This window comes from Lontra canadensis, unplaced genomic scaffold, assembly GCF_010015895.1.
Source record: "Lontra canadensis isolate GAN:19392208 unplaced genomic scaffold, GSC_riverotter_1.0 scaffold3, whole genome shotgun sequence".
Classification (NCBI taxonomy): Eukaryota; Metazoa; Chordata; class Mammalia; order Carnivora; family Mustelidae; genus Lontra; species Lontra canadensis.
This window is the reverse complement of record NW_022630997.1, coordinates 4,973,937-4,998,892: the sequence shown is the minus strand read 5'-3', so window position 1 is coordinate 4,998,892 and position 24,956 is coordinate 4,973,937. Positions and strand designations below refer to the sequence as shown.

The 24,956-nt window shown below is 32.5% G+C and overlaps 1 protein-coding gene across 1 annotated transcript in view; it reads left to right on the top strand.

Annotated features, from left to right (window-relative positions):
* The window catches only part of ATRNL1 (attractin like 1), a 794,045-nt gene that overhangs the window by 245,346 nt on the left and 523,743 nt on the right, over nt 1-24,956 (top strand). The window contains exon 21 of the mRNA XM_032878996.1: nt 11,303-11,355. Coding sequence (XP_032734887.1) covers nt 11,303-11,355 — 53 coding nt within the window. The remainder of the gene's footprint in view (nt 1-11,302; nt 11,356-24,956) is intronic.

Sequence of the window (24,956 nt, the reverse complement as noted above, 5' to 3'; positions counted from 1 at the left end):
TAAAGCCTCTGCCTTCAGCTCAGGTTGTGATCCCAGGGTCCTGAGATGGAGCCCCACATAGGGCTCTCTGCTCGGCAGAGAGCCTGTTCACTTCCTCTCTCTCTGCCTGCCTCTCTGCCTACTTCTGATCTCTGTCAAATGAATAAAAATCTTAAAAAAAAAAAAGAATTTAAGTTCTCGAAGATTTATATGTTTAATCTTTAAGAGACCAATTTTTCTCTTTTATGAAATTGTCCTCTTTCACATGTCTTGTGTTTTTTTTTTTTCTCCTCGATTCTTAATCATATGTAATAATTTTTGTACATTCTGGATGCATGTCTTTTGTTGGTGATATGTGTGGTAAATACCACTATGTGGTTTGGATTTTCATTGTTTTCTGTGTCTTTCATGAAGAGACATTCTTAATTTTAATATAATCTGAAACATCAGTCTTTTCCATAGGGTTAGTGATTTTGGGGGGGATTCTGTTTAAAACTTCTTTGTCTTCTCCATTATTAGGTAATATCCCAATTTGTGGCCAAATGGCCCTAGATTATGTGGAAAGGTCTTAATTATTTCTTTACAATAAGATATAAACTATTCAATTCTTTAAAAGAATATAAACTATTCAGATTTTTAATTTTTCTTATGTCTATTTTATTCTTTGGTTTTTAAACAAAAATTGTTGGTACACTTAATTCTTCTTATAATCATTCTTTTCATTTATCATGTCAGGAATTTTAGAAAGTTCAGCCAGTGCTCTTCAAATGTTTCTTGTTCTCTGTTTCCTCTGTCTTCTGCTTTGGGAGTCTAGTAACACCATATCTTTTATGTCTCTTTCCTATTTTCCCCCTGTCTCTTGACCCATGTTTCAGTTCACTTTTCTACTGTGTCCAATTTGCTATTAAATCTCATTCATTCAGTTCTTAATTTTGGTCACTGCATTTTCATTTTGTTGTTTTTATACTTCCCACTTTTTCAGATTAAATTCTTAAACTTATCTATTACAGTTTCTAACTGTCTTTTATTGTTTCTATTTTTTAAGGCAAATTTCTCTTCCATTATAATAAAGATCATTATTTTAAGACCTGTGTCTTTTTCCTGATAATATCTGGATTGCCATAGCCCTGTTTCTGGTAGCCCTTGTTCTTGTTTTCTTACCTATTTCCATGTCTGGTTATTTTTCATTTTGTCCTCAATACCATATTTATAAAATCTAATTATAGATTGAGACCTTGTATGAAATCTTTTCCAAAGAGAATGTAATCCTTCTATGTGCATGAGGACAGTAGAACCTTAATCACTTTTAGAGATAAGTGTCCTTCAAAGTAGATCTGCAGGCTCTGGAAGGCTTCACTATGCTCTAATTCCCAAGATTACTCCTTAGGACTTAGCTCACCAAACTTTGGTGGGCCTAGACTCTAATCCATTTTCCTGTGACATATTGTCCTCATCCATAATTAGAAACAAGAGGATCCCTAAGATGATCCTGGGAGTCCATCCTTTTCTGCATCTGGGCCTGGTAATTTTTCACTTTTAATCTTCAGCCTTTTAAGCTGAAAAGTAAACTCTGCCTTTTTTAGTTGTCTGTAACTTACCTGGTTAGTTCTACTTATCATTATTAGTCTCTGAAATCCATAAACAGGCTTATAATTTTAAAACCTGTGCCTACCTCCTGTAGTGTTTGAGGGTTTACCTTACCTTTGTTTCTGATTTTTTTAAGTTAAATTGTCTTAGAAATATGTTATTAATATTGATACTGTGCTACTCCCTAATATCCTATTTTTCCTCATATTATATAACATTTTAATGGGTATTTTTAGAGAAGAAACAAAACAAAAGCAAGTGTGTTTTATCTTGTGTGTACTTTTTATAATTTCTTGTGAAAATGCAAATTTATTATCAGATTCACAGCTGTTTTAAATCGTCTGTCATGATATTTCAAAATTAAAGCAATTAGATGTCCAGCCCCCTTTTTTTGTTTCTGAGTAGAAAAAGTATATCTCATGATAAGATGTATATGTATGTATATTTAAATATTTAATTAATAGGGACAAGATGAAATGCTGTATTTTAGCTCTTAGAATGTGGAATTATTTTACATTTTGCTTTTTACAGGTTATATATTTTATAATGCAATGTGATAATTCACAAAAGTGATAGTCATTGTTTAAGTGATATTTGCCCTTTCAAAGTCCCTAATAAATATTTCAGTCTAAATCTGTTTTCTTAAAAGGTATGGCTATTTGCTTAGTTTGCTTATTGGAACAAGAGGATGATTATCTCTTTGCTTTAGACACAGAATACTTTGATGTTATGTTTTTAATTAAACCATTCAGAAGGTTTCTGAAGACTTTTAATGTTTGTATCTAATCCTTATATAGAAATATTCTGAAGTTAAAAATATTACTTAACCTGCATATTAGAAATATTAGTGTAATTTATATTCAGTATTAATATGTTTAAAGAATTATTTATGTCTATACTTTCCCTTCACATTACTTGACCTCCTATAATCAGAGTTTGAACTTCATCAAATAATTTAATTTCTCAAATTGTTTATTATGTGAATTAGATTAGTATATGTTCATATCTCAAAGAAATATATTGAAATATTTTATGGTAAGAAATTTTATGTATAACAAAATATTATGGTGGACAGACTTAAGATGACTATCAATGATCTCTGCCTCCTGGAATTCACACTATCATATAGTGTGGGCAGGATTTTTGACTTCTAAACCAGAATATATGGCAAGGATAATGGTATATCACTTCTATAATTATGGCATGTCACTTCCATACATATGCTTTAAGTATGTCCTTTTTTTTAAAGAAGATCTTATTTATTTGAGAGAGAGAGAGAGCACCTAGAGGGAAAGTGAGAGGGAGAAGCTGACTTCCCGCAGAATAGACAGCCCGATGTGGGGCTTTGTCCCAGGATGCTGACATCATGACCTGAACCAAAGGCAGGCTCTTAACCAACTGAGCCACCAGGCACCCCTTTAAGTCTGTGTCATGCTAGAAGTTTTGATCTACAGAGTTTCTCCCTTTCTTTCTCACTTTGAAGAAGTAAATGGAGCTGAAGGCATCTTCTGGGAGGTGAGAGCAGCCTTCAGCCAATAATAAATGAGAAACCAAGGTCTTTAGTTCTGTAGCCATAAAAAAATAAATTCTGCCAGCAACCTGAGGGAGCTTAGAAGTAGCCCATCCCATCTAACCTTTAAGGGCAACCCAACCCCAGCTGACACCTTGATTGCAACTATGTAGCAGATCCCAGCTCCAGCCAGTGCCTTGATTGTATCCTAATTCATCTCAGAATCTGAGGACTCAACTTTGCTCTATGTGCAGACTGCAGACCCACAAAATCTGTGAGATAATAAATATTTGTTGATTAAAGTTACTAAGCTTTTGTGATTTGTTACTTAGTAATGGAGAACTACTGCAAATATATCCAATTAATCTTTTATTTACTTGAATTATATATTTGTGTATTAAATATACAATACACCCCTTATGTGCTTTTAGGGTTTTCAAACCAAGAAGGGCATCTCAATCTTTCATAGAAAAAATATACTTTCCTGAATGGGCAAAATAATCTTAACAATGCAAATTAAGGCTTTTCTAAAAACAGACTATTTAAAAAGAAATTTTACTTTTGTGTTACTTAACACAATGGTTTGTTACAGAACAAAACATAGCTTAGGGGCACCCGAAGGTGGCTGAGTTGGATAAGCATCCCAATCTTGATTTCAGCTCAAGTCATGACCTCAGGGTGATGGAATCAAGCCCTGAGTTGGGAGAGAGAGAGCACCCACCTGCGTTGGGCTCCACGCTCAGCAGAGAGACTGCTTGTCTCTCTCCCTTTGCTCCTTCTCTTGCTTGTGCTCTTTCTCTTTCTCTCTCTCAAAATAAATTAAAAAAAATAATAAAATCCTTAAAAAAAAGTAAAACATATCATAAAACATTTTTTTCTTTATCAGAATACTTCACATTCATATATGTAAAATTTTAGTAAGAAATAATTTAGAATTTTCTTCTTAATATTGCTCTCCTTTTGTTGAAAATAATTGTGAGGTACTCCATTCTGATATTTTAATTTCATTTATGTATAAAGTCTATAATGAAATTGACAGGTTTTAATCTTTATTTCCATTTACATTATTATGTAGGTTACATGAAAATCTATAATGGCTGTGCTAAACATTTCAATATAACAGCTGATTATATTTGTAACAGATTTGCATAAGTGGTTATATTAATTGATTTTGACATGTGGGAAATGAGATGGGAGGATCATTCATTTGCATAGCACAGCATTAGGTGTAAGTGATACATTTGTATATATTTTTAAAATTTTTACACATATACATTTATATGTTTATTTGAGATTTCATTCATTTCATCCTTTGGTTGTTTTTTTGTTTGTTTTTCCTTTCATCCCTTGTAATGAATATATTTTTTCCATGAGTGGTAACTCTGCTATTAGAATGCAAAATCTTGGAATTTGATTAGAAATATGACAAGTAGACCTGATTTCTTTTTCTTTTGTCTTTTTTGAATGAATTAGACATGAGACAAATTTGTCTTATAGGATATTCATGTTTTTAAGAAGAAATATTTGATTATTCTTGCCTGGTCTCTATCTTTACTATGATGATTACCAATTCCCATACTTCTACATTTACCAGTGAGTTCTTAAAATTCTACTGTTAGCAAGAGCTCTTCCTTCTCTACCATTTATTTATTATTGGGATGAACACATGAATTCCCGTTTTCTCTAATCATAGATAAATCACTTAGCACTCAACTTGTTCCAGATTTGGCTAGTGGGGGCTACTTCAGGCAAGCTTGTATTTTTGTGACATATACCCAGCATTTTGTGAATACTTCCTTACTTTCTGATATAAGAAGATGTTCCGGGCTCATGTGATACCTGTCCTGTCTCAGCCATTTAAAACATGTTTTTGTAGATCTCTGATTCCTTGTAATGAAGAATTATATTGGAGGCCGTTATCTTGGTGCTAGATATGTTCTTTGCTGCTGGGGTATCTTAATGGACTGTTCAGTGAACAGAACTAAGAAATATTTATTTATATGTATAGATAAGTACATATATTCATGTACCTGTGTACACACGCATGCACATACACACGCATGCACATACACACATATGCATTTTAGAAAGCATTACTTAATACCTAGACTTCCAATTCCAATGTATCCCTCCAAGGTTCTTTTGGACCTTCTCTAGTTTAGTATCTGTATGTCTCTTCTTCCTCAGTGAAAACACTGGCTTCCAGTGATGTAACACATTCCTTATTTGCTCAGTTCTCTAATACAAGAAAGCTTTCAGAATTGCTTTGTCTGTATCACTTTAATTAGCAAACCTAAAAAGATTCCAAAGTTTAACTCATCCACCTTACTTAGCTCAGGATTAAGGATATATAGTCAGATACTGTGTTAAGAAGTTATTTGGAATAGTCCCTCTTCTTTTTTCTTTCCTCCCTTCCTCCCTTCCTTTCCTTTCTTTTCTGTTCTTCCTCACCTCTTCCTCCAACCCTCCTCCCTCCCTCCCTTCCTTTCCCTTCAGGATGGCTATATGGTATTCATTGGAAATTTATTAGATTCACTTCTTTTAGTTTCTGTTTTACGTTTTTTTCCTCTTTCTCATTCTTACTGGTTTTATGTATATATTTCAGAATATGTTGAACACTGACATTCTTTCAAAAGATAAAAGTACTTAAAAATATACTCAGGGAGATTAGTTCCCATTTCCTCCTTTCTTCTCCAGGGGGTAACTGACTTCATTGTTTCTTGTTTATCCTTCCTGTGATTCATATATATACATATATATATGTATATGTTTTATATACATGCATATGTTTCTTATATATGTATATATATATACATATTCATTCTTTTCCTTCTTACACAAAAGGTAACATATCATAGATGTGTATCTATATTAGGTCATAAAGATCTTTATTATCTATTTGTTTGGTTTTATTTATTGATGTATGGCACTCCATTATGTTTATGTACTACAGTTTATTCAACAAATCTTGCATGCATGGACATTCAGATAATTTATAATATTTTGTAATTATAAATGATGCTGTATTAAATAAACTTGTGCTCATATATTTTCATAGTGCTGGTGATTTACTTTTAAATTCCTTTAAGTGGGATTTTTGGGTTGAGGAATAAGTGCTCCCATATATTTGTTAGATATTGCTAAATTCTCCTCCATAGGGATTTTCTCATTTTGCATTCTCACCAGCTCATAATTTTATAGGAGGGCTGTTTGCCCACAGTCTCATTCGTAAGCAGAGCATATTGCTATACTTTTAAAATTTTGACAATCTGATGAGGGAGAAGTGGCATCTTAGTATAGTTTTAGTTCCTATTTCCCTATTTGTAAGTAAAGTTGAACATTTTTTCACATAGCTAAGAACCGTTGTTTTTTTTGTGTGTGAATTGTCTATGTCTTTTGCCAGTTTTTCTATGGAATCGTCAGTCCTTCCCTTATTATTAGAGAGTTCTTTGTAAATTAAGGATTTTAGCACTTTTATGTCACATACATTGTCAGTTTTCTCACAATTTGTCATATTTTTTTTATTTTACTAATGGCATTCCTTTTATCATGCCTTTCAGTACACCCATGCTATCTTGCATTTTTTTTCTTCTAATACGTTTAAAGTTTTATTTTGTAAGCTAGGATGTCTGATCCATTTAGAGGTGTTTTTTTTTTTAATCATTTTTTAAAATTTATTTTCAGCATAACAGTATTCATTGTTTTTGTACCATACCCAGTGCTCCATGCAATCCGTGCCCTCTCTAATACCCACCACCTGGTTTCCCCAGCCTCCCACCCCCCACCTCTTGAAACCCTTCAGATTGTTTTTCAGAGTCCATTTAGAGGTTTTTATATGTGTTTGATATGAGGACTTGTCGTGGCCGTCACGACAAATCGACCAGGAAACGTGAGGGTAAGAGGATGGTGAAAAGAAATTAAGAGACAAAGAGATGGAGGCAGGAGGAGCACTGAGGAGGATGTCCAACAGTGCCGATTTTATTCCACATCTTACAAGCATTTATAAGGCAGACCACAATAGAAGGAGTAATACATCAGTATCTAGTCTGATGACCGCAAGTTCCTATAACAAGTTTACATTAACTACAAGCAAATCTCATGATGCCAGGTAGTCACAGCTAATGCCATTAGCAAGACAATCAACCAGGGAGTGGGTTATGGGAAGTACAGGAACAACAAGGACCAACTAAGAATTCATGACCCTGACCACATTGTTCTTCTGTAGGGAGAGTGTGTGGGAAGTCACGTAGGCGAGCGCAGCACACATAGCACAGACCCTTTCTCAGTGTTACTCAACTTTCCTGTCCTTAACCCCTTGTCAAGGCGTCCGGACTTTAAAGGAGACACAAGTCAGGGCCTGGTTTGATCCACGACTCCAACCGTGCCGTAGCCTCCAACAAGGACTGGATTTGATTTTATATTTTTCCAAATGGCTATCCAGTTTACCATATTTTGCCATTATGGTATTTTACCATAAATATCATTTATGAAAAAAACGTTACTTTGATCATTTAAAATACACTTTTATCATATGATATGCTAGATTTTTAGTATATGATAGTTGAGCTTGTTTGTAGAATTTCTATTCTGTACCTTTGGTTTTTCTATCAATGCACCGATACTACACTATTTTATTTTATAGACTTTGAATATATTTTAATATCTTTTAAGTCTAGTTGCCCTCAAAGCTCTTCCTTTTCACTGTTTTTCCCCCTTTTTAAAATTAAATTTTAAATTTTAATTCCAGTATAGTTAACATACAGTGATATATTACTTGCAGGTATACAATATAGTGATTCAACAGTTCTGTACATTACTTAGTGCTTATCATGCTAAGTTCACTTTTTAATCCTCATCACCTATCTCACCCATCCCCCTGCATTCCCTGCCTGGTAACCATCAGTTTGTTTATTTTTTAGCTTTCTCTCTCTCTTTTTCCTTTTCTTGTTTGTTTTGTTTCTTAAATTCCATATCATAGGGGCGCCTGGGTGGCTCAGTTGGTTAAGCGGCTGCCTTCAGCTCAGGTCATGGTCCCAGCGTCCTGGGATCGAGTCCCACATCGGGCTCCTTGCTGGGCAGGGAGCCTACTTCTCCCTCTGCCTCTGTCTGCCTGTGCTCGCTCGCTCTCTCTCCCTCTGTCTCTGACAAATAAATAAATAAAATCTTTAAAAAAAAAATTCCATATCGTATAGTATTTTTTTTTCTTCTGAGTTATTTCACTTAGCATTATACTCTCTAGGTCCATAGATGTTGTTAAAAATGGTAAGATATCATTCTTTATGGCTAAATAATATTCTATTGTGTATACATACCTCAATGTTTCTAACTCCTTTAAAACTTACTGGAATTTTTATTTGGTAAAATTATAAATTACCTTTCAAATTAACTGCCATCTTATGACATTGCAATGTACCAATGAAAAATAAGGAATGTGTTTGCATATATTTATGCATACTTTTGTGTTTTGCAGGCTGAGTTTTATGCCTAAAGTTTCATTATATTTCCTTTGGAACTATTTATTTCCTTAGTTATTTGTAGGCATTAGTGATTTTTTAGATGGCAGCTAAAGTTAAATTACTAAAAATTGATGTTTAAGTTCCACTCATAATTATACACTTTGAGAATACTTTTAATATGTTCAAAATTGTCTCAATGCTTATTAATATAAAGATCTTTAGATAATATATGATTGTCTAAAGAGTTTAAAATTTAAAAGAGAATATAATTCTGTATTGGACACCTTCAAGAACTCTATAAAGCCTCTCCGCTTAATTCTTTTGTTTAAAGGTTTTATTTATTTATTTTAGAGAAAGTGTGAGAGTGTGTGCAAGCAGGGGGAGGGGCAGAGGAAGAGAGATAGGGAGGGAGAGAGAATCTGAAGAAGACTCCAAGCTGAGCGCGGAGCCCATCATTGAGCTCTCTCTCACTACTCCACGACCATGACCTGAGCTGAAACCAAGAGTCAGCCGCTTACCCACCCAGGCACCCCTCAGCTTAGTTCTTAACAAGGTGATATTAATTCCTTATTTCCGTAAGTAATGAAAGGCAGGAAAAATTACTTCCTAAACAAGAATATATAATTTCATCCTCCTGAGATAATTTGTAGTTTGGAGAAAATAAAATTTTAACCGTGCCTTTATAAAAATTATATTATGTTGAAGGTAACATATTACAATAACTTCTATTCCAATATGATATTAAATAATTTGAATAAACTTAATATTATCAACCAAAATAAATATTGTGTAACTTCCATATGGGAATATAGGTTTGTATCCAGAGCTTTTAATGTCAACCTATAGATCAATTAAAAAGTACTTGAAATCCTTAACATTTGTCAATGTTACTCATTTTCGATTGCTCTGCTACTTTGAAAGACATCTATTTAGACAAATAAGACATGCAGGGAGTATCATGTGCAACAATGCAGGCACTATTATTTTGAATATTTCCCTATACTAAAAGTAGTGTTGTGGGTCACCTGCATGGCTCAGATGTTTAAGTACCTGCCTTAAGTACCTGACTCAGGTCACGATCCTGCGGTCCTGGAATTGAGGGTTCTTTGCTCAGTGGGGAGCCTGCTTCTTCCTCTTCCTCTGCTGCTCCCCCTGGTTGTGCTCTTTCTCTCTCAAATAAATAAATAAAAAATAAAATAAAACAAAAGTAGTATTGAGATATCCATTTGTAACAAGTCATATTTATATTTTGTGACAGAAAAAGGAATTATAATAATATTGTAAATCAAACCTTCAGTGTATGTATATATTTGGTACTAAGTCATGGGATTTATGGTGGTGAGCCTAAAGGAAGGAACAAAATATAGAAATAGTAGAGAACCTTAAGTGCTTAACCTAGAAATGATGAGTATGATCATTTTCTACAGCCAGTAAACTGTATGTCACACATTTTGAAAGTTGCATTTGGGGAAGTCACAGGAAACCTAACTCCCAAAGTTTCATTGTTTCCCAGAGAATAAAGTTAGTTGTACAAAGGACTATTATATTTCTACATTAATTTTGCAGTTAGTGTAGAAAAAGATTTACTCTTCCACTCATGAATAAAAAAACTAGCAACTCATGGCTTATTGATAAATGCATTCAGAATGTAACCTGATTATTTAGCGTATTAGTCTCGACTTTTTGACCTTTTATTAGTTAAAAAAGATATATTAAAATTATTCCTGTGTTCTGGTTAACTCTATTAAAACTAAAGACATTTTGAAAGGTCTTACTCATCTTTTAAACTTTTAAATACACTTTAAATATTAAGTCACTTTATTCAGTTAGCCTGGTGTGTTTTATTGTATAATAATTTATTTTGGAGGTGTTCCAGTGAAAAAACATTATGTGAAATCAAGCTGTATCAGTGTTAGGTGCTAACTCTCATTTTAATTGACTTCTGGAAGCAGATATAAAAATGTGAACTTTAGAAATTTTTAGAACATTTATGATCTTCTCCCACTGCTATAATTAAGCATAATTTTGAAGAATTTAATTTAATTTAGAATTCACGATTTGGAATCCTCTTATGTTCTTCTGTTTTTTTATAATCTTACATAAATTCAGAGTTTGAGCTACTGAATTTAAAGTTGGACAATTCAGAAAAAACTTTTCTTTATTACATAATTGGGGAGATCTTTTTGAAAATATAGATTCATGTGTAGAAACTGGGGAAAATATATTGATTTCAAAGAATATCAGAAGATAGAAAATGATGTAGATTTATAAATTCCACAAACTTTCTTCCTTCCCCTTAAAGTGTCTCTATATCTTTATCAATACTTTCAGTTTCTTCTCCTATTATTAAGGAAGAATATGTATCCCCAGACTGCTAGTCTTATCCCATCTGCCTTGTGACATTCCCTTTTATCATCTTGTGTGTGTGTGACTATTTGTCTTCACTGTTTCTTTTCTCTACTCATGCTCAAATATTGGCTTTCTACTTTAATTATTTTAAAGTTTTGCTTTTATACTTTGATTAATGATATAGTTTTAAAAATGTTTTAAAGTAGAGTTTACTGTTTTTCTTGAAGAAAAATATGGAATTTTGAATTTTGTTGCTCAGTAGTAAATGAGGTTTTTTCCCTATAGGTTTATTTTTCCCTTTAATTCTGTCATTTTAATTTATTTTCAATTTTTTATTGTGTTATGTTAGTCACCATACAGTACATCATTAGTTTTTGATGTAGTGTTCCATGATTCATTGTTTGTGTTTTTATTTCTACAGATGTGACTCTGAAAATCGCTATGTTGGTAATCCACTTAGAGGAACATGTTATTGTAAGTACTTTTACCTTTTCATTTTAAATAATTAGTATTTTTAGTTTTAGGTGATTTTGCAGATTATAAAATTCATCTTGCATGCTGATGTTGTCATTAGTATGTTACCATTTCTATTTCTTAAATCTTATAATACAATTCCATATATGTTGCTAAGAAAGGCAGACTTTTTGCTATATTTTAAAAATTATATTTGGTGCATTTTTTTCTACTCTTGAAGAGTGACATAGCAGTAGATCTTATTCTGGACATGGAAACAAAAATGGGATTTGAGTAATCTCAACTGAATTTAATGTGGTCTTTTCATTTTGATTAAATTTTGAACAAATAGAATTTTGTGATAGATTTTTGCAGGGGGCAGTTTTGGTCATCACTAAAAAGCAGTGTTGAATTTTTACTATAAGATACTTTCACTGGGTAGTGATCATATGTGAGATGTATGATAAACCTTTTAAGAAAGAATTTTTCAAATGGTTATACCATTTTACATTCCCATCAGGAGTATATGAGTTTCATTTCCTCAAGTCTCTAAATATTTCATATGGTTAGTCTTTTTAATTTTAGCTGTTCTAGTAGGTGTGTAATGGTATCTAATTCTCATTTACATTTTTCTAATGAGTAATGATGTTAAACATTTGTTGTGATTATTTGTGATAATTGTGATTATTTGATATGTATATATTTTATTTAATTAAGTGTGTTTAAATCTATTTTTCACTTTTAAAAATTGAATTGTTTTCATTATTGAATTTTCAGAGTACTTTATGTAATCCAGATATGAATATTTTATATGACATATAATTTGCAATTTTTTTTTTTTGTGGCTTGTCTTTTCACTCTAGTAGGAGTATTTTTTTTTTTTTTGGAAGAGGAGTTTTAATTAAAATGAAGTTCAACTTATCAATTTGTTCTTCTGAGAAATCTTATCCTAACCTAAGATCACAAAGATTCCCATTTTCTTTTAGAAGTTTTCTATTTTTATGTTTTCTGTTTAAGAATACTGTACATTTTGAGTTAATATTTGTTTATATTTCAAGAGATGGATCAATTTTTTTCTCCATATGGATATCCAAATGTTCTAGCACAGTTTGGTCAAAGACTTTCTTTTATTATTATTTTTTTAAAGATTTTATTTATTTATTTGAGAGAGAGAGAGAGAGTGAGAGAGAGCTTGAGAGGAGAGATGGTTAGAGGAAGAAGCAAAGTTTCCATGGAGCTGGGAGCCTGATGCAGGACTCTATCCCAGGACTCCAGGATCATGACATGAGCCAAAAGCAGTTGCTTAACCAACTGAGCCAACAGGCACCCAAAGACTTTCTTTTAAACAATGAAATGCTTTTGGACCTATGTGGAAAGTCTGTTGCCTGTGTATGAGTATAAGGGTGTAAAGGCTGGGGGCACCTGGGTGGCTCAGTCAGCTAAGTGCCTAATTCTTGGTTTAGGCTTAGGTCATGATCTCATGGTCATGAGCCTGTAACAAGCTCCATGCTCAGTGTGGAGTCTGCTTGTTCCTCCCCCACCATCCTCTACCTGTTTCTCTCTCTCTCAAATAAATAAACAAAATCTTAAAAAAAAAAAAAAAAGTGTAAAGGCTATTTCTGGAATCCCTATTGTGTTTTATTAATTAATTTGCCTACTTTTATACCAAAATAGCACTGTTACAACTACTGTAGTTTCATAATAAATTTTGAAATCATGTGGCATTTATTCTCCAATTTCATTCATTTTCAATCTTTTGGCTTTGAGTTCCATTTCTTTTATATTTGCATATGAATTTTAGAATACACATGTCAGTTTTTTACCAAAACACATGCTTGGATTTGGATTGAGATTGTGTTTAATTTACAGACCAGTTTGGGGGGATTTGATAGTTTAACCATAGTGAGTCTTCTGACCCATGAACATAGATCTCTTTTTTTATCTTAATTATTTTAAAATTTATTCTCAACAATATTTGGTATTTTTCACTATGCAGGTCTTTCACAGTTTTTTTCAGCTTTATCACTAGGTATTTTATATTTCTGATGCTGTTCTAAAGAGTATTTTTTAATATTTAATTCTTAATTGTGTCTGGATAGTAAAAATACAATTGATTTTTATGTTGATTTTTTTATCCTTAAGCCTTGTTGAGCTTAGTTATTAGTTGTAGTACATTGTTCTTTTTGTAGCTTCCATTATATTTTTGATGTGGACAATAATGTGTTTTGCAATTAATGGAATTGTGGTTTTTTTTTTCCTCTAAGGACGCCTTTTATTTCTTTTTCTTGCCTTATTGCATTGGTTACTACCTCTGGTACCATGTGAAAAGTTGTGATGAGCATGGCAACATTCTACTGTTGTTGATTTTGGATGGAAAACATTCAGTCTTTCACTATTAAGTATGATGTAGGTTTTTCCTAGATGCCTCTATCAGGTTGAAGAAATTCTCTTCTAGTCCTTCTAGAATGGATGTTTGCATATGTCATATAGTTTTTCTGGATCAATTGTGACGATTACAAGTTGTTTCTATTTTACTTTGCTAGTATAGCAATTTTAGATTTTAAAAGTAATGAATGCTACAACATATGGATATACCACTTTTTTGTTGTTTATCAGTAGATGAACATTGGGATTATTTCTAGCCTTTGGCTGTTATGAAAAAATGCTGATATGAACATTCATTATGGACTTTGTATAGACATATAATTCCATTTCTCTTGGGTAGATTCCTAGAAGTGGAATTACTGGTCATATAATAAACTTATTTTTTTTTTAAGATTTTTATTTATTTATTTGACAGAGATCACAAGTAGGCAGAGAGGCAGGCAGAGAGAGAGAGAGAGAGAGAGAGAAGCAGGCTCCCTGCTGAGCAGAGAGCCTGATGTGGGTCTTGATCCCAGGACCCTGAGATCATGACCTGAGCCAAAGGCAGAGGCTTTAACCCACTGAGCCACCCAGGTGCCCCGATAAACTTATTTTTAACTTTTTAAGTAATTGCCAAAAGATTTTATAATATGTTTGCACCATTTTACATTCCTACTAGAAATTTATAGATGCTTCAGTAATTCTACATCCTCACCAAAACTTAATATTGTCTGTTTTTTTGATTATAGCTATTCTAGAGTATTTGTAGTAGTAGCTTGTGGTTTTATGTTTTTCTTATGACTGATAATGTTGAGCTCGATTTCATGTGTCCATGTCCTGCATATGTTTTGTTAGATATGTAAAATACTAAATTTCTGGATACATTTGTTGCTATTTAAATGTCTTTTAAGGGGCGCCTGGGTGGCTCAGGTGGTTAGGTGACTGCCTTCAGCTCAGGTCATGATCCCAGAGTCCTGGGATCAAGTCCCACATCAGGCTCCCTGCTCCATGGGGAGTCTGCTTCTCCCTCTGACCTTCTCTTTCATGTTCTCTCTCACTGTCTCTCTCTCAAATAAATAAAATCTTTAAAAAAAGAAAAAAATAATGTCTTTAAAAATTACATTTTCTACTTACATTTCATATATAAAAATTAAATTCATTTTAGTACATTAATCTGATATTCATAAGCCTTAATGGATTCCCTTTTTAGTTCTAATTATTTATTTATATATTTGGTTTTTAAATACAATTAATTATATTACATATAAGTAAAAACAGTTTTATTCTCTTCTATCCAGTTCTTTTGTTGGTAGTTTTTTGATTTTAATTTTGATTCAATTTTTTTTTTTTAGTAATCACTCTGCTCAAATTTCTTATTTCTCCCTGATTCAGTTTTGGAAGGTTAGTAATTTATGTCTTCTAGGTTGTCCAATTTGTTGGTATATAATTTTTCATAATATTCATAATTTTTTGTATTTCTGTAGCATTGGTTATTATTTCTCCTCTTTCATTTCTGATTTTATTTATGAGCCCTCTTTTTCTTGATGAATCTTGCTAAAGGTTTATTCATTTTGTTTATCCATTCAAAGAACTATCTCATAATTGCACTCATTTTTTCTGTTGCTCTTTTAGTCTTTATTTCATTTGTTTCTGCTCTAATCTTTTTATTTCCTTCCTTCTTCTGGCTTTAGCTTTGTCTGTTCTTTTTCTAGCTCCTTTGGTGTAAGGTTACATTGCTTATCTGAGATTTTTCTTGCTTCTTGAGGTAGGCTTGTATTGCTATAAACTTCCCTCTTAGAACTCCTTTTGTTGCATCCCAAGGTTTTAGGCCATTGTGTTTTCTTTTTCATTTGTCTCCATGTATTTTTTTTATTTACTTGTTGATTTCTTGGTTGATCCCTTCATTGTTTAGTAGCATGTTTGTTTGGTCTCCATGTATTTCTGTTCTTTCCAGAATTTTTCTTGTAATTAATTGTGAGTTTCATACCCTTGTGTTTGGAAAGATGTATGATATTCAGTCTTTTTGAATTTATTGAGACTTGTTTTGTGGTCTTTTTTTTTTTTTTTTAAGATTTTATTTATTGATTTGACAGAGAGAGATCACAAGTAGACAGAGAGAGAGAGGGAAGCAGGCTCCTTGCTGAGCAGAGAGCCTGATGTGGGATTTGATCCCAGGACCCTGAGACCTGAGATGACCTGAGCCGAAGGCAGCGGCTTAACCCACTGAGCCACCCAGGTGCCCCTTGTTTTGTGGTCTAACGTGATCTATTCTGGATAATATTCCATGTACACGTGAAAATAATGTGTAGTCTACTGTTGTTAGATGGAATGTTCTGAATGTATCTGTTAGGTTGATCTGGTCTAAGAAATCATTCAAAGCCACTGTTTTCTTATTGATTTTTTGTCTGGATGTTCCATCCATTGATGTAAGTGGGGTGTTACAGTCCTCTACTACTATAGTATTACTTTTAATTTATTCCTTTATATATGTTAATAGTTGTTTTATGTATTTGAATCCTCCCATTTTGGGTGCATAGATATTTACAATTGATATATACTCTTTTTGGATTGTTTTCTTTATGATTGTGTAGTGTCCCTCTTTGTCTCTTGTTAGAGTCTTTGTTTTAAAGTCTATTTTGTTCAATATAAATATTGTTACTTCCCCACCACCAAAATTAACCCAAGGAGGTCCACAGCAAGATACATAATAAGTAAAATGACAAAAAGATTTAAAAGCAACAGGGAAAAACAGCTACATACAAAGAAGAACCCATAAGGCTAACAGCTGATTTTTCAGCGGTAGCTTTAAAAGGCCAGAAGGGAGTGGCGTGATACATTCTAAATGTTGAAAGGAAAAAAAGCTGCAACCAAGAATGTTCTACCTTTCAAGGCTATCATTCAGAATAGAAGGAGAGATAGAGTTTCCCAAACAAAAAACAAAAACAAAAAACCAAAAAAGAGTTTCTCAAATAAAAGCTAAAGATGCTCATCACCAGTCAAGTAGCCTTACAAGAAAGATTAATGGAAATGCTTTGAATGTAAAGAAAAGGCCATAATTTGAAGTAAGAAAATTATGAAAGAAAAAATTTCACAGGTAAACATAATGTATAATAAAAGTGGTAGATCCATCACTTACAATACCAGTATGGATGTTAAGTCACAGAAACTGAAAAATCAAGTAAGTTTACAAAAATCTGTAAAGGAATTCACAAAATAAAAAAAAAAAAAGTAAAGTATGACACTATATACATAAAACATGGGGAAGGGAGTAAAAATGTAGCATTTTTAGAATGGGTTCAAACTTAAGTGACCACCATTTACTATAGATTGCTATATGCATAAGATGTTATATATGAACTTAATGATAATCACAAATCAAAAACCTATCACTGATACACAGAAAATAAAGAAAGAAGAATCCAAGCATTACACTAAAGAACACTATCAAATCACAAGGGAAGAGAGTAAGAGAAGAAAGGAATAGAGAACACAAAAACAACTGTAAAACAAGTAACAAATTGGCAGTAAGTACCTTATCTATCAATAATTACTTTAAATGGAAATGGACTAAATGTTCCAATCAAGACATAGGGTGACTAAGTGGGTAAAAAAGACAGGTCCATCTATGTGTTGCTTATAAGAGACTCACTTCAGACCTAAAGATACATGAAGATTGAAGGTGAAGGGATGGAAAAACATTTACTATCAAAATGTAAGCAAAAAGAATTCTGGTGTAATAATACTTACATCTTTCCATTTTTTTTAATCCCATACTGGGATGGTTGGGATCTCTGTTTAAGCACCAAATCAAAATGATGGTAGTAGACACCACCATCAAGTAAAGAGTTTGCTGTAACTTATGGAATATTTCCTTTATCAAGTTAAAAAATTACTATCTGTTAGTCTGCTACAAAATTTCATCATGAATGAATTCTTCCTTTACCTTGTTTTGTGTGAAGTTGTATTAATAGGTTTTCTGATGTTAAGTATCTTTTAATCATGGGGTAAACCAAACCTGGGCATGACACATTATTATTTGGGACACTGCTAAATGGTGCTTGTTTATATTATATTTAGGATTATTTTCAATATGAATGAATGCAAATTATACTTTTACTTTTTTTTTCTAATGAAATGACCTCTGACTGTAATGTTTTAGTTTTTCTTTTCTATTTTCATGCTGGGTAACCAAGGGTGATAGCTTTTAAAAATAAATTTGAGAAGATTGGAGATCTCTTTTAAAATAGAAATAGTTAAAAAATATTAAGTGAACTTCAAAGACTAGCTAAATACAAACAAAATTTTGGAGTCTTGTGCTATTTTATTGGTAGTGTTCTCTCTCTCTCTCTCTCTCTCTTCCATATTATAACATGGCCTTTGGGTTTATACATACTTTCCGTTGATTTTGTTTTCTAGTTCATCAGCTTTGGCTAGTAATTTCCTTCTCTTATTTACTTTTTAATTGTTATTGTTTCTTATTAACATTATTTTCCACATAGTTCTTAGCAGACACTGAAGCTCAATGTTTAGATTGTAATTGATTAGGGGTTGTAAAACTGTGATAACTTTAATTCCTTATTTATTTCTTGATTAGAAAACTTCTGTAAAAATAAATTTCCTCTCATCAAATATTTGGTTACTCATTGCTACAGTTTATATAGGAAAGGCATGATAAATGTGATATTAGTTGTTTTTATTTACCAGTTTTCAAAGTAAAGAATTATTTGCTTAATATCTCTCAAACATGACAAGTTTTCTTTTTATCATAAACTTATGGACTCATACATATTTATTATGTTTAAATGAATTTGCAATTATTAACCTTACTGATGCTCAAATTGTTTTTTATGTCTCATAATTTATCTTTATTCTCTAATTTGTCCACATTAGTTTTGTTTTTCTTTTTCAAACATTCCTGATTTTGGGGCAGGGGGCATATTTTTGTGTGATTTTTTTTTTTTTTTTTTAATTAGAAATTCCCCTTTGGTCCTTTTTTAATCTTTAGCTTTTATTGTGTCCCAAAGGAGTAACTAGTTACACTTATGGACATATGTAAGTTATATTACACTTTTTTTAAAAAATAAGAAATATACTAATATTTAATAAATCTTTTAAGGCTAAGATAACTTTTCTTACAGATCAGTGCTATCCAATATAAATATAATGTGAATCACATATGTAATTTTAAATTTTCTACTAGCTACATTAAAAAAGTTAAAGGAAACAGGTAAAATTAATTTTGATAATCTATTTTATTTTACTCAACATAGCTGAAATCTCAGTTTAACATGTAACAGTATAAAAATCATCAATGAGATATCTTTTTTTTAGTTTTTTTTTTTCAAACTGAGTCTGAAATACAATTTGTATTCTATCCTTATAGTAATCTCAATTCAAATCAGTCACATTTCAGTTACTCAGTAGCCACTGGTATATAGTGGCTGCCATACTGGATAGCTCACCTCTAGATTACATAGGACTCTCACTCTCTTAAAAATGTTAAAGGAATAGTCATAAAGCACTAGATGGCAGCCTTGTCATTTGTTAAGAGACCTTTAAAACTCAGTAACATTGGAAAGAAATGGTGTTTTAAAAAACAAAAGGTCAGTAGTTCTTGTAATAGTGTTAATGAAAGCTATTCTGGTTTTAAAGATTCCAGTGAAATTTAAAATGCAAGCATATACTGTAGCTTAAAGCAATTGAGTGCAATGTGATATTACCTTAATTTAAAGTAATATACCAGCAGTTGTATCCTATAGACAGTCTTTGTAGTTTTTTAAAGTTCAGTTTAAAACCAAAAACTGAATGTATTAGAAAGTGGTCATTCCTTACATGGAACAAAATTCAAGTTCCTAGCAGTGATTTGTCCTTTGATTGGTCCTTGTAAACATTGAATTTCTCGATTTATCTTGGCAAATATGAAAAATAGTAGTTACTGCAGTGTAGTTTCTTTTTTTCTTAAATGCTTTCTTTTTAATTATAACAGTTATAGCAAAGAAATCTTAAACACAAAATGAAGACTGGAGTATGAAAATGTTATATAGATGATATGTTTCAGAGTATAGAAAGTCACTGTCTAAAATCCTCTACTTTATGCTACTACTACATTAATTATTTAAGGACATGTAATGTCCAAACTACTAATTATTATTGTTTTAGTATATTTCCAAACATATTTGGCTTATTTAACCTTTTATTTTTGAAAATTACTGTTTTATTTTTAATTTCTTCTATTGCTATTTAGAGTTCAGGATACAATTTTGTGATGATAATAATACACTGTCTCTTTTAAGAGTAAGGAATTTAATTACTACTTTTTAAAAAATTACTACTTTTATATTCAGTGCTCACTTTTACCAGTCATCACATCTTACATTAGTATATATTACTAAAATAATAAATATTCACTCATCCCACTGTAAACTCTTTAGTTATTATTGATATAGTTAATGTTTATTAATGTTTATGTTTTGGGCTGAAAGATTTTCTTAAGCATATTATTTAAGGATTTGAATTTTTCTTTTGTTTGGTATAGGAGATGATATTTCTAATAAGTGTTATAGCTATAACTAATGAGAATCAATCTCAATTTAATTACTTAAAATTCTATGTTATACAAAGCAATAAAAGAAATTAAAATTTAAATTAACCTTATACTTAATGTAATTATCCTATATTTTGTTCTAAAATGGGAATAAAAGATTTTTCCCATTTTAAGCTAAATATACTGTATTTCGTTAGTTAATGTTTTCTGTGGCTTTTTTTTTTTTTTTTAATTTATTTCACAGACAGAGATCACAAGAAGGCAGAGAGACAGGCAGAGGGAAGGGAAGTGGGCTCCCTGCTGAGCAGAGAGCCTGATGCTGGGCTCCATCCCAGGACCCTGGGATCATGACCTGAGCTGAAGGCAGAGGCTTTAACCCACTGAGCCACCTAGGCGCCCCTGTTTTCTATGACTTTTTAATCATTGAGTATAAGTAGCTATTTGAACAGAATCTGGCTGGTCCATCTGCAAATAGAGAAGTGACCCTGATGAACTCAGAGAATCTAAATTCTTTTGTTTCCAAGATTGAAGACATGTTGGATTGAGGATGATCTGACAAAACATAAATTAACCACATGGTTGGCATTTTAACTTTATTCTTTGATTCATCAATGTTTTTGTTAAATTTCCTTAAGCTTATAAACCAGCAATTTTAGATTTTTATTTCAGAATTATTAACATTTTAGCATACTTTAAAAAATGAATGGCAATATAACACAATTATGAAAAAGTTTAAAATAGCTGATAAAAATTGCTGTTGGGAACACCTGGTTGGCTCAGTTGGCTAGTGTCTGCCTTTGGCCTCGGGTCATGATCCCAGGGTCCTAGGATGGAGTCCCACCTCAGGCTCCTTGCTCCGTGGGAAGCCTGCTTCTCTCTGTGCCTGCTGCTCCCCCTGCTTGTGCTCTTTTTCTCCCTTTCTCTTTGACAAATAAGTAAATAAAATCTTTTAAAAAATTAAAAAATTGCTATCGAATTAATCTAGAAGTGAGATGAAAAATTTCTTTGACAAAGTATTTTATAATGAAAGTATTAAATTATTCTGGTTATATAAATAATACAGACTCATTGTAAAAATAAATAAGGTAAAGTTTAGGGAAGAAATAAAAATGTCTGAAAACATCCCACTAGGGCTCCCAAATGGAGTTGTGCAGTCTGTGCCCTCTGCAAAGTTTCCAAGCTGCAGGAGAGAATGGGCACTGATATCTTGCGTTTACGTCTCTTACTAAGCTGCGTAACCTGTTGTGTTGTGTATCTGTCCTGAGCAATGGGTAATAGTTCCTTATTTGTATAAAGATGCTGAACGGGCAAATGAAGGCCCAGAATGCTTTTCTAAATAAATCATACCCTGAGAACGATTTCACATAAAAACTTATAACATATAGAGTATTCTCACTGTGAACAACTTTTTCCTCATGGATATCTAGCTCATTATTGAGCGTCATATGTTAAATAAAACATAGTTTTGGTCCAACCTGGAAAACAATTACCTGACTAGTTAATGTTTATTGAGCATTTACTGTTCCAAGCTAGTCTAAGTTTTTTATATTTATTAGTTTATTTAATCCTGAAATGAGAAGGGTATAGTAATTATCAACATTTTTTGTTTGAGGCAACAGAGGCAAGGAGAGTTTAGTTAATTTTTATGAAATCACACATCTAGGAAATGACAAAGCCAGTTTCCATTCAGCATTCTGGGTCTATAACCCATACTCTTGACTATGAGTAATAAAACTAGGACAACAAAAATTAATAATATATTTACCTCACATGTTTTTATATGAATAAAATAGAAACATCATGTTGAAAGAAATAAAAAGAGGGTCTAAACATTTAAAAATTCAAACTGTTTTCTTAAATAAGAAGTCTTCATATGAAAATATCATACTTAACCAAAACTGATATATATATAAATTTTATGAAATTCCAATTAGAATTTCATTCAGTTCAGTTTTTTGAAGTATATACATTAGAATAAATTACTGTAAAATTTATTTTAAATAATACACTTTTAGAATATTCAGTAAAATTATGAAAGAGAAAAAATAGTGAGAAACTCCCTCCTGATAGGTATCCAGACATAGTGTAACTTTAACTATACTGATTCCCATACTGACATAGGAATCAATGAACAAATAGAGGCCAAGATTAGATTTCTCAATATTTGGGAATTTATATGGCAGTTATTTTATTTTTATAAAAGTTCTTAATGACTTAATCTTTTTTTTTTTTTTTAAGATTTTATTTATTTGACAGAGATCACAAGCAGGCAGAGAGGCGGGCAGAGAAAGAGGAGGAAGCAGGCTCCCCGCTGAGCAAGGAGCCCGATGCTGGGCTTGATCCCAGGACCCTGGGATCATGACCTGAGCTGAAGGCAGAGGCTTTAACCCACTAAGCCACCCAGGTGCCCCTTAATCTGTTTCTTTTTAAATATCTTAAACTTTGCCTTAAATCATGGCTTTTGCACTTAATATTTTTCTGCCTTAAATACTTTGTCTTTAGCTAATATTCCATCCCACCTAAAATGGACTCTTTCAGGTATCACAATAACTTTTTTCCCCCATCCTAATACTTACACTGTATGAACTTATCTCACTTGGTTTATTTGTTTATATAAATGTGGGTTTTCTTTATTCACTAGAGTGGAAGCCTATGAGCCCAGGGCCTTCTCTTTTTGGAATCCATACTTAGAAAAGTGTGTGTTTTAGGCGGGCTTTAAATGATACATAATAGTAGTACACATATAAATTATCAACAAATAAGTGAATATGCATATATTGTAGCTGTATGAGGAAGTATTTTTATTGGTGGGTGTTTGACCAAAAATGTTTAGAGATCATGTTATAGGTAATCAAGTAAAAGTTGCTTTACATTTATTTTTAAATTTATTTTCATAAAGTAGTAAAATCCACCATTGAACAACTTTAACCATCAGCCATTCATTTTTAAAAATGTTTCAAGACTGTGTTTTTACTTTGTCTTTTGAACATTTGCTTCACATAAAATCTGCATAGATTTCCATATATCACTGCAGAGTAATAACATAGTTTAGCTACTTGGAGATCCTATGAAGTAAGGAAAGTGGCGTATGAAGAAGTCATGACACATTATATGAAGAACCCTAAATTAGAATCAGTGATATATATGCATTGGTAATCATCATCAATCTTCTTTTATTCCCTGATGAAAAAAGTAAGAACCAATGAGTTTGTATATCCTAGGAGGCCACAGATTCAGTCATTTTCAGAGTGAGTAATAACAAAATATCTTTGTTTTTTTCTCTGAAACTATATCTAGCAAATGTTCAACTTTCAAATTTTACCTTTGGAATTATTCTAAATGTTCTAAGCTCAATAGAAATTTATTTTTATTTTTTTTATTAACATATAATGTATTATTAACCCCAGGGGTACAGGTCTGTGAATTGCCAGGATTATACACTTCACAGCACTCACCATAGCACATACCTTCCCAAATGTCCATAACCCAACCACCCTCTCCCGATCCCCCTCCCCCCGGCAACCATCAATTTGTTTTGTGAGATTAAGAGTCTCTTATGGTTTGTCTTCCTCCCAATCCCATCTTATTTCATTTATTCCTTTCCTACCCCCCCAAACCCCCATGTTGCCTCTCACCTGCTTCATATCAGGGAAATAATATGATAATTGTCTTTCTCTCATTGACTTATTTCGCTCAGCATATTGCCCTCTAGTGCCATTCACATTGTAGCAAATAGCAAGATTTCATTTTGATTTTGATCGCTGCAAGATTTTGATTGCTGCTGGTGTGTGTGTGTGTGTGTGTATATCTAGATATATACATATATATATACATATATCTATATATATCATCTTCTTTATCCATTCACCTTTCAATGGACATGTAGGTTCTTTCCATAGTTTGGCTATTGTGGACATTGCTGCTGTAAATATTTGGGTGTATGTACCCCTTCAGATCACTATATTTGTATCTTTAGGGTAAATACCCAGTAGTGAGATTGCTGGGTCATAAGGTAGCTCTATTTTCAACTTTTTGAGTAACCTCCATGCTGTTTTCCACAGTGGTTGCACAAGCTTGCATTCCCACCAACAGTGTGGGAGGGTTCCCCTTTCTCCGCGTCCTCGCCAGATCTGTCATTTCCTGACTTGTTAATTTTAGCCATTCTGACTGGTGTGAGGTGATATCTCATTGTGGTTTTGATTTGTATTTCCCTGATGCCGAGTGATATGGAGCACTTTTTCATGTGTCTGTTGGCCATCTGGATGTCTTCTTTGCAGAAATGTCTGTTCATGTCTTCTGCCCATTTCTTGATTGGATTATTTGTTCTTTGGGTGTTGAGTTTGCTAAGTTCTTTATAGATTTTGGACACTAGCCCTTTATCTGATATGTCGTTTGCAGATATCTTCTCCCATTCTGTCAATTGTCTTTTGGATTTGTTAACTGTTTCCTTTGCTGTGCAAAAGCTTTTGATATTGATGAAATCCCAATAGTTCATTTTTGCCCTTGCTTCCCTTGCATTTGGCAATGTTCTTTGGAAGAAGTTGCTGTGGCTGAGGTCAAAGAGGTTACTGCCTGTGTTCTTCTCAAGGATTTGGATGGATTCCTGTCTCACATTGAGGTCCTTCATCCATTTTGAGTCTGTTTTCATCTGTGGTGTAAGGAAATGGTCCAGTTTCATTTTTCTGCATGTGGCTGTCCAATTTTCCCAACACCA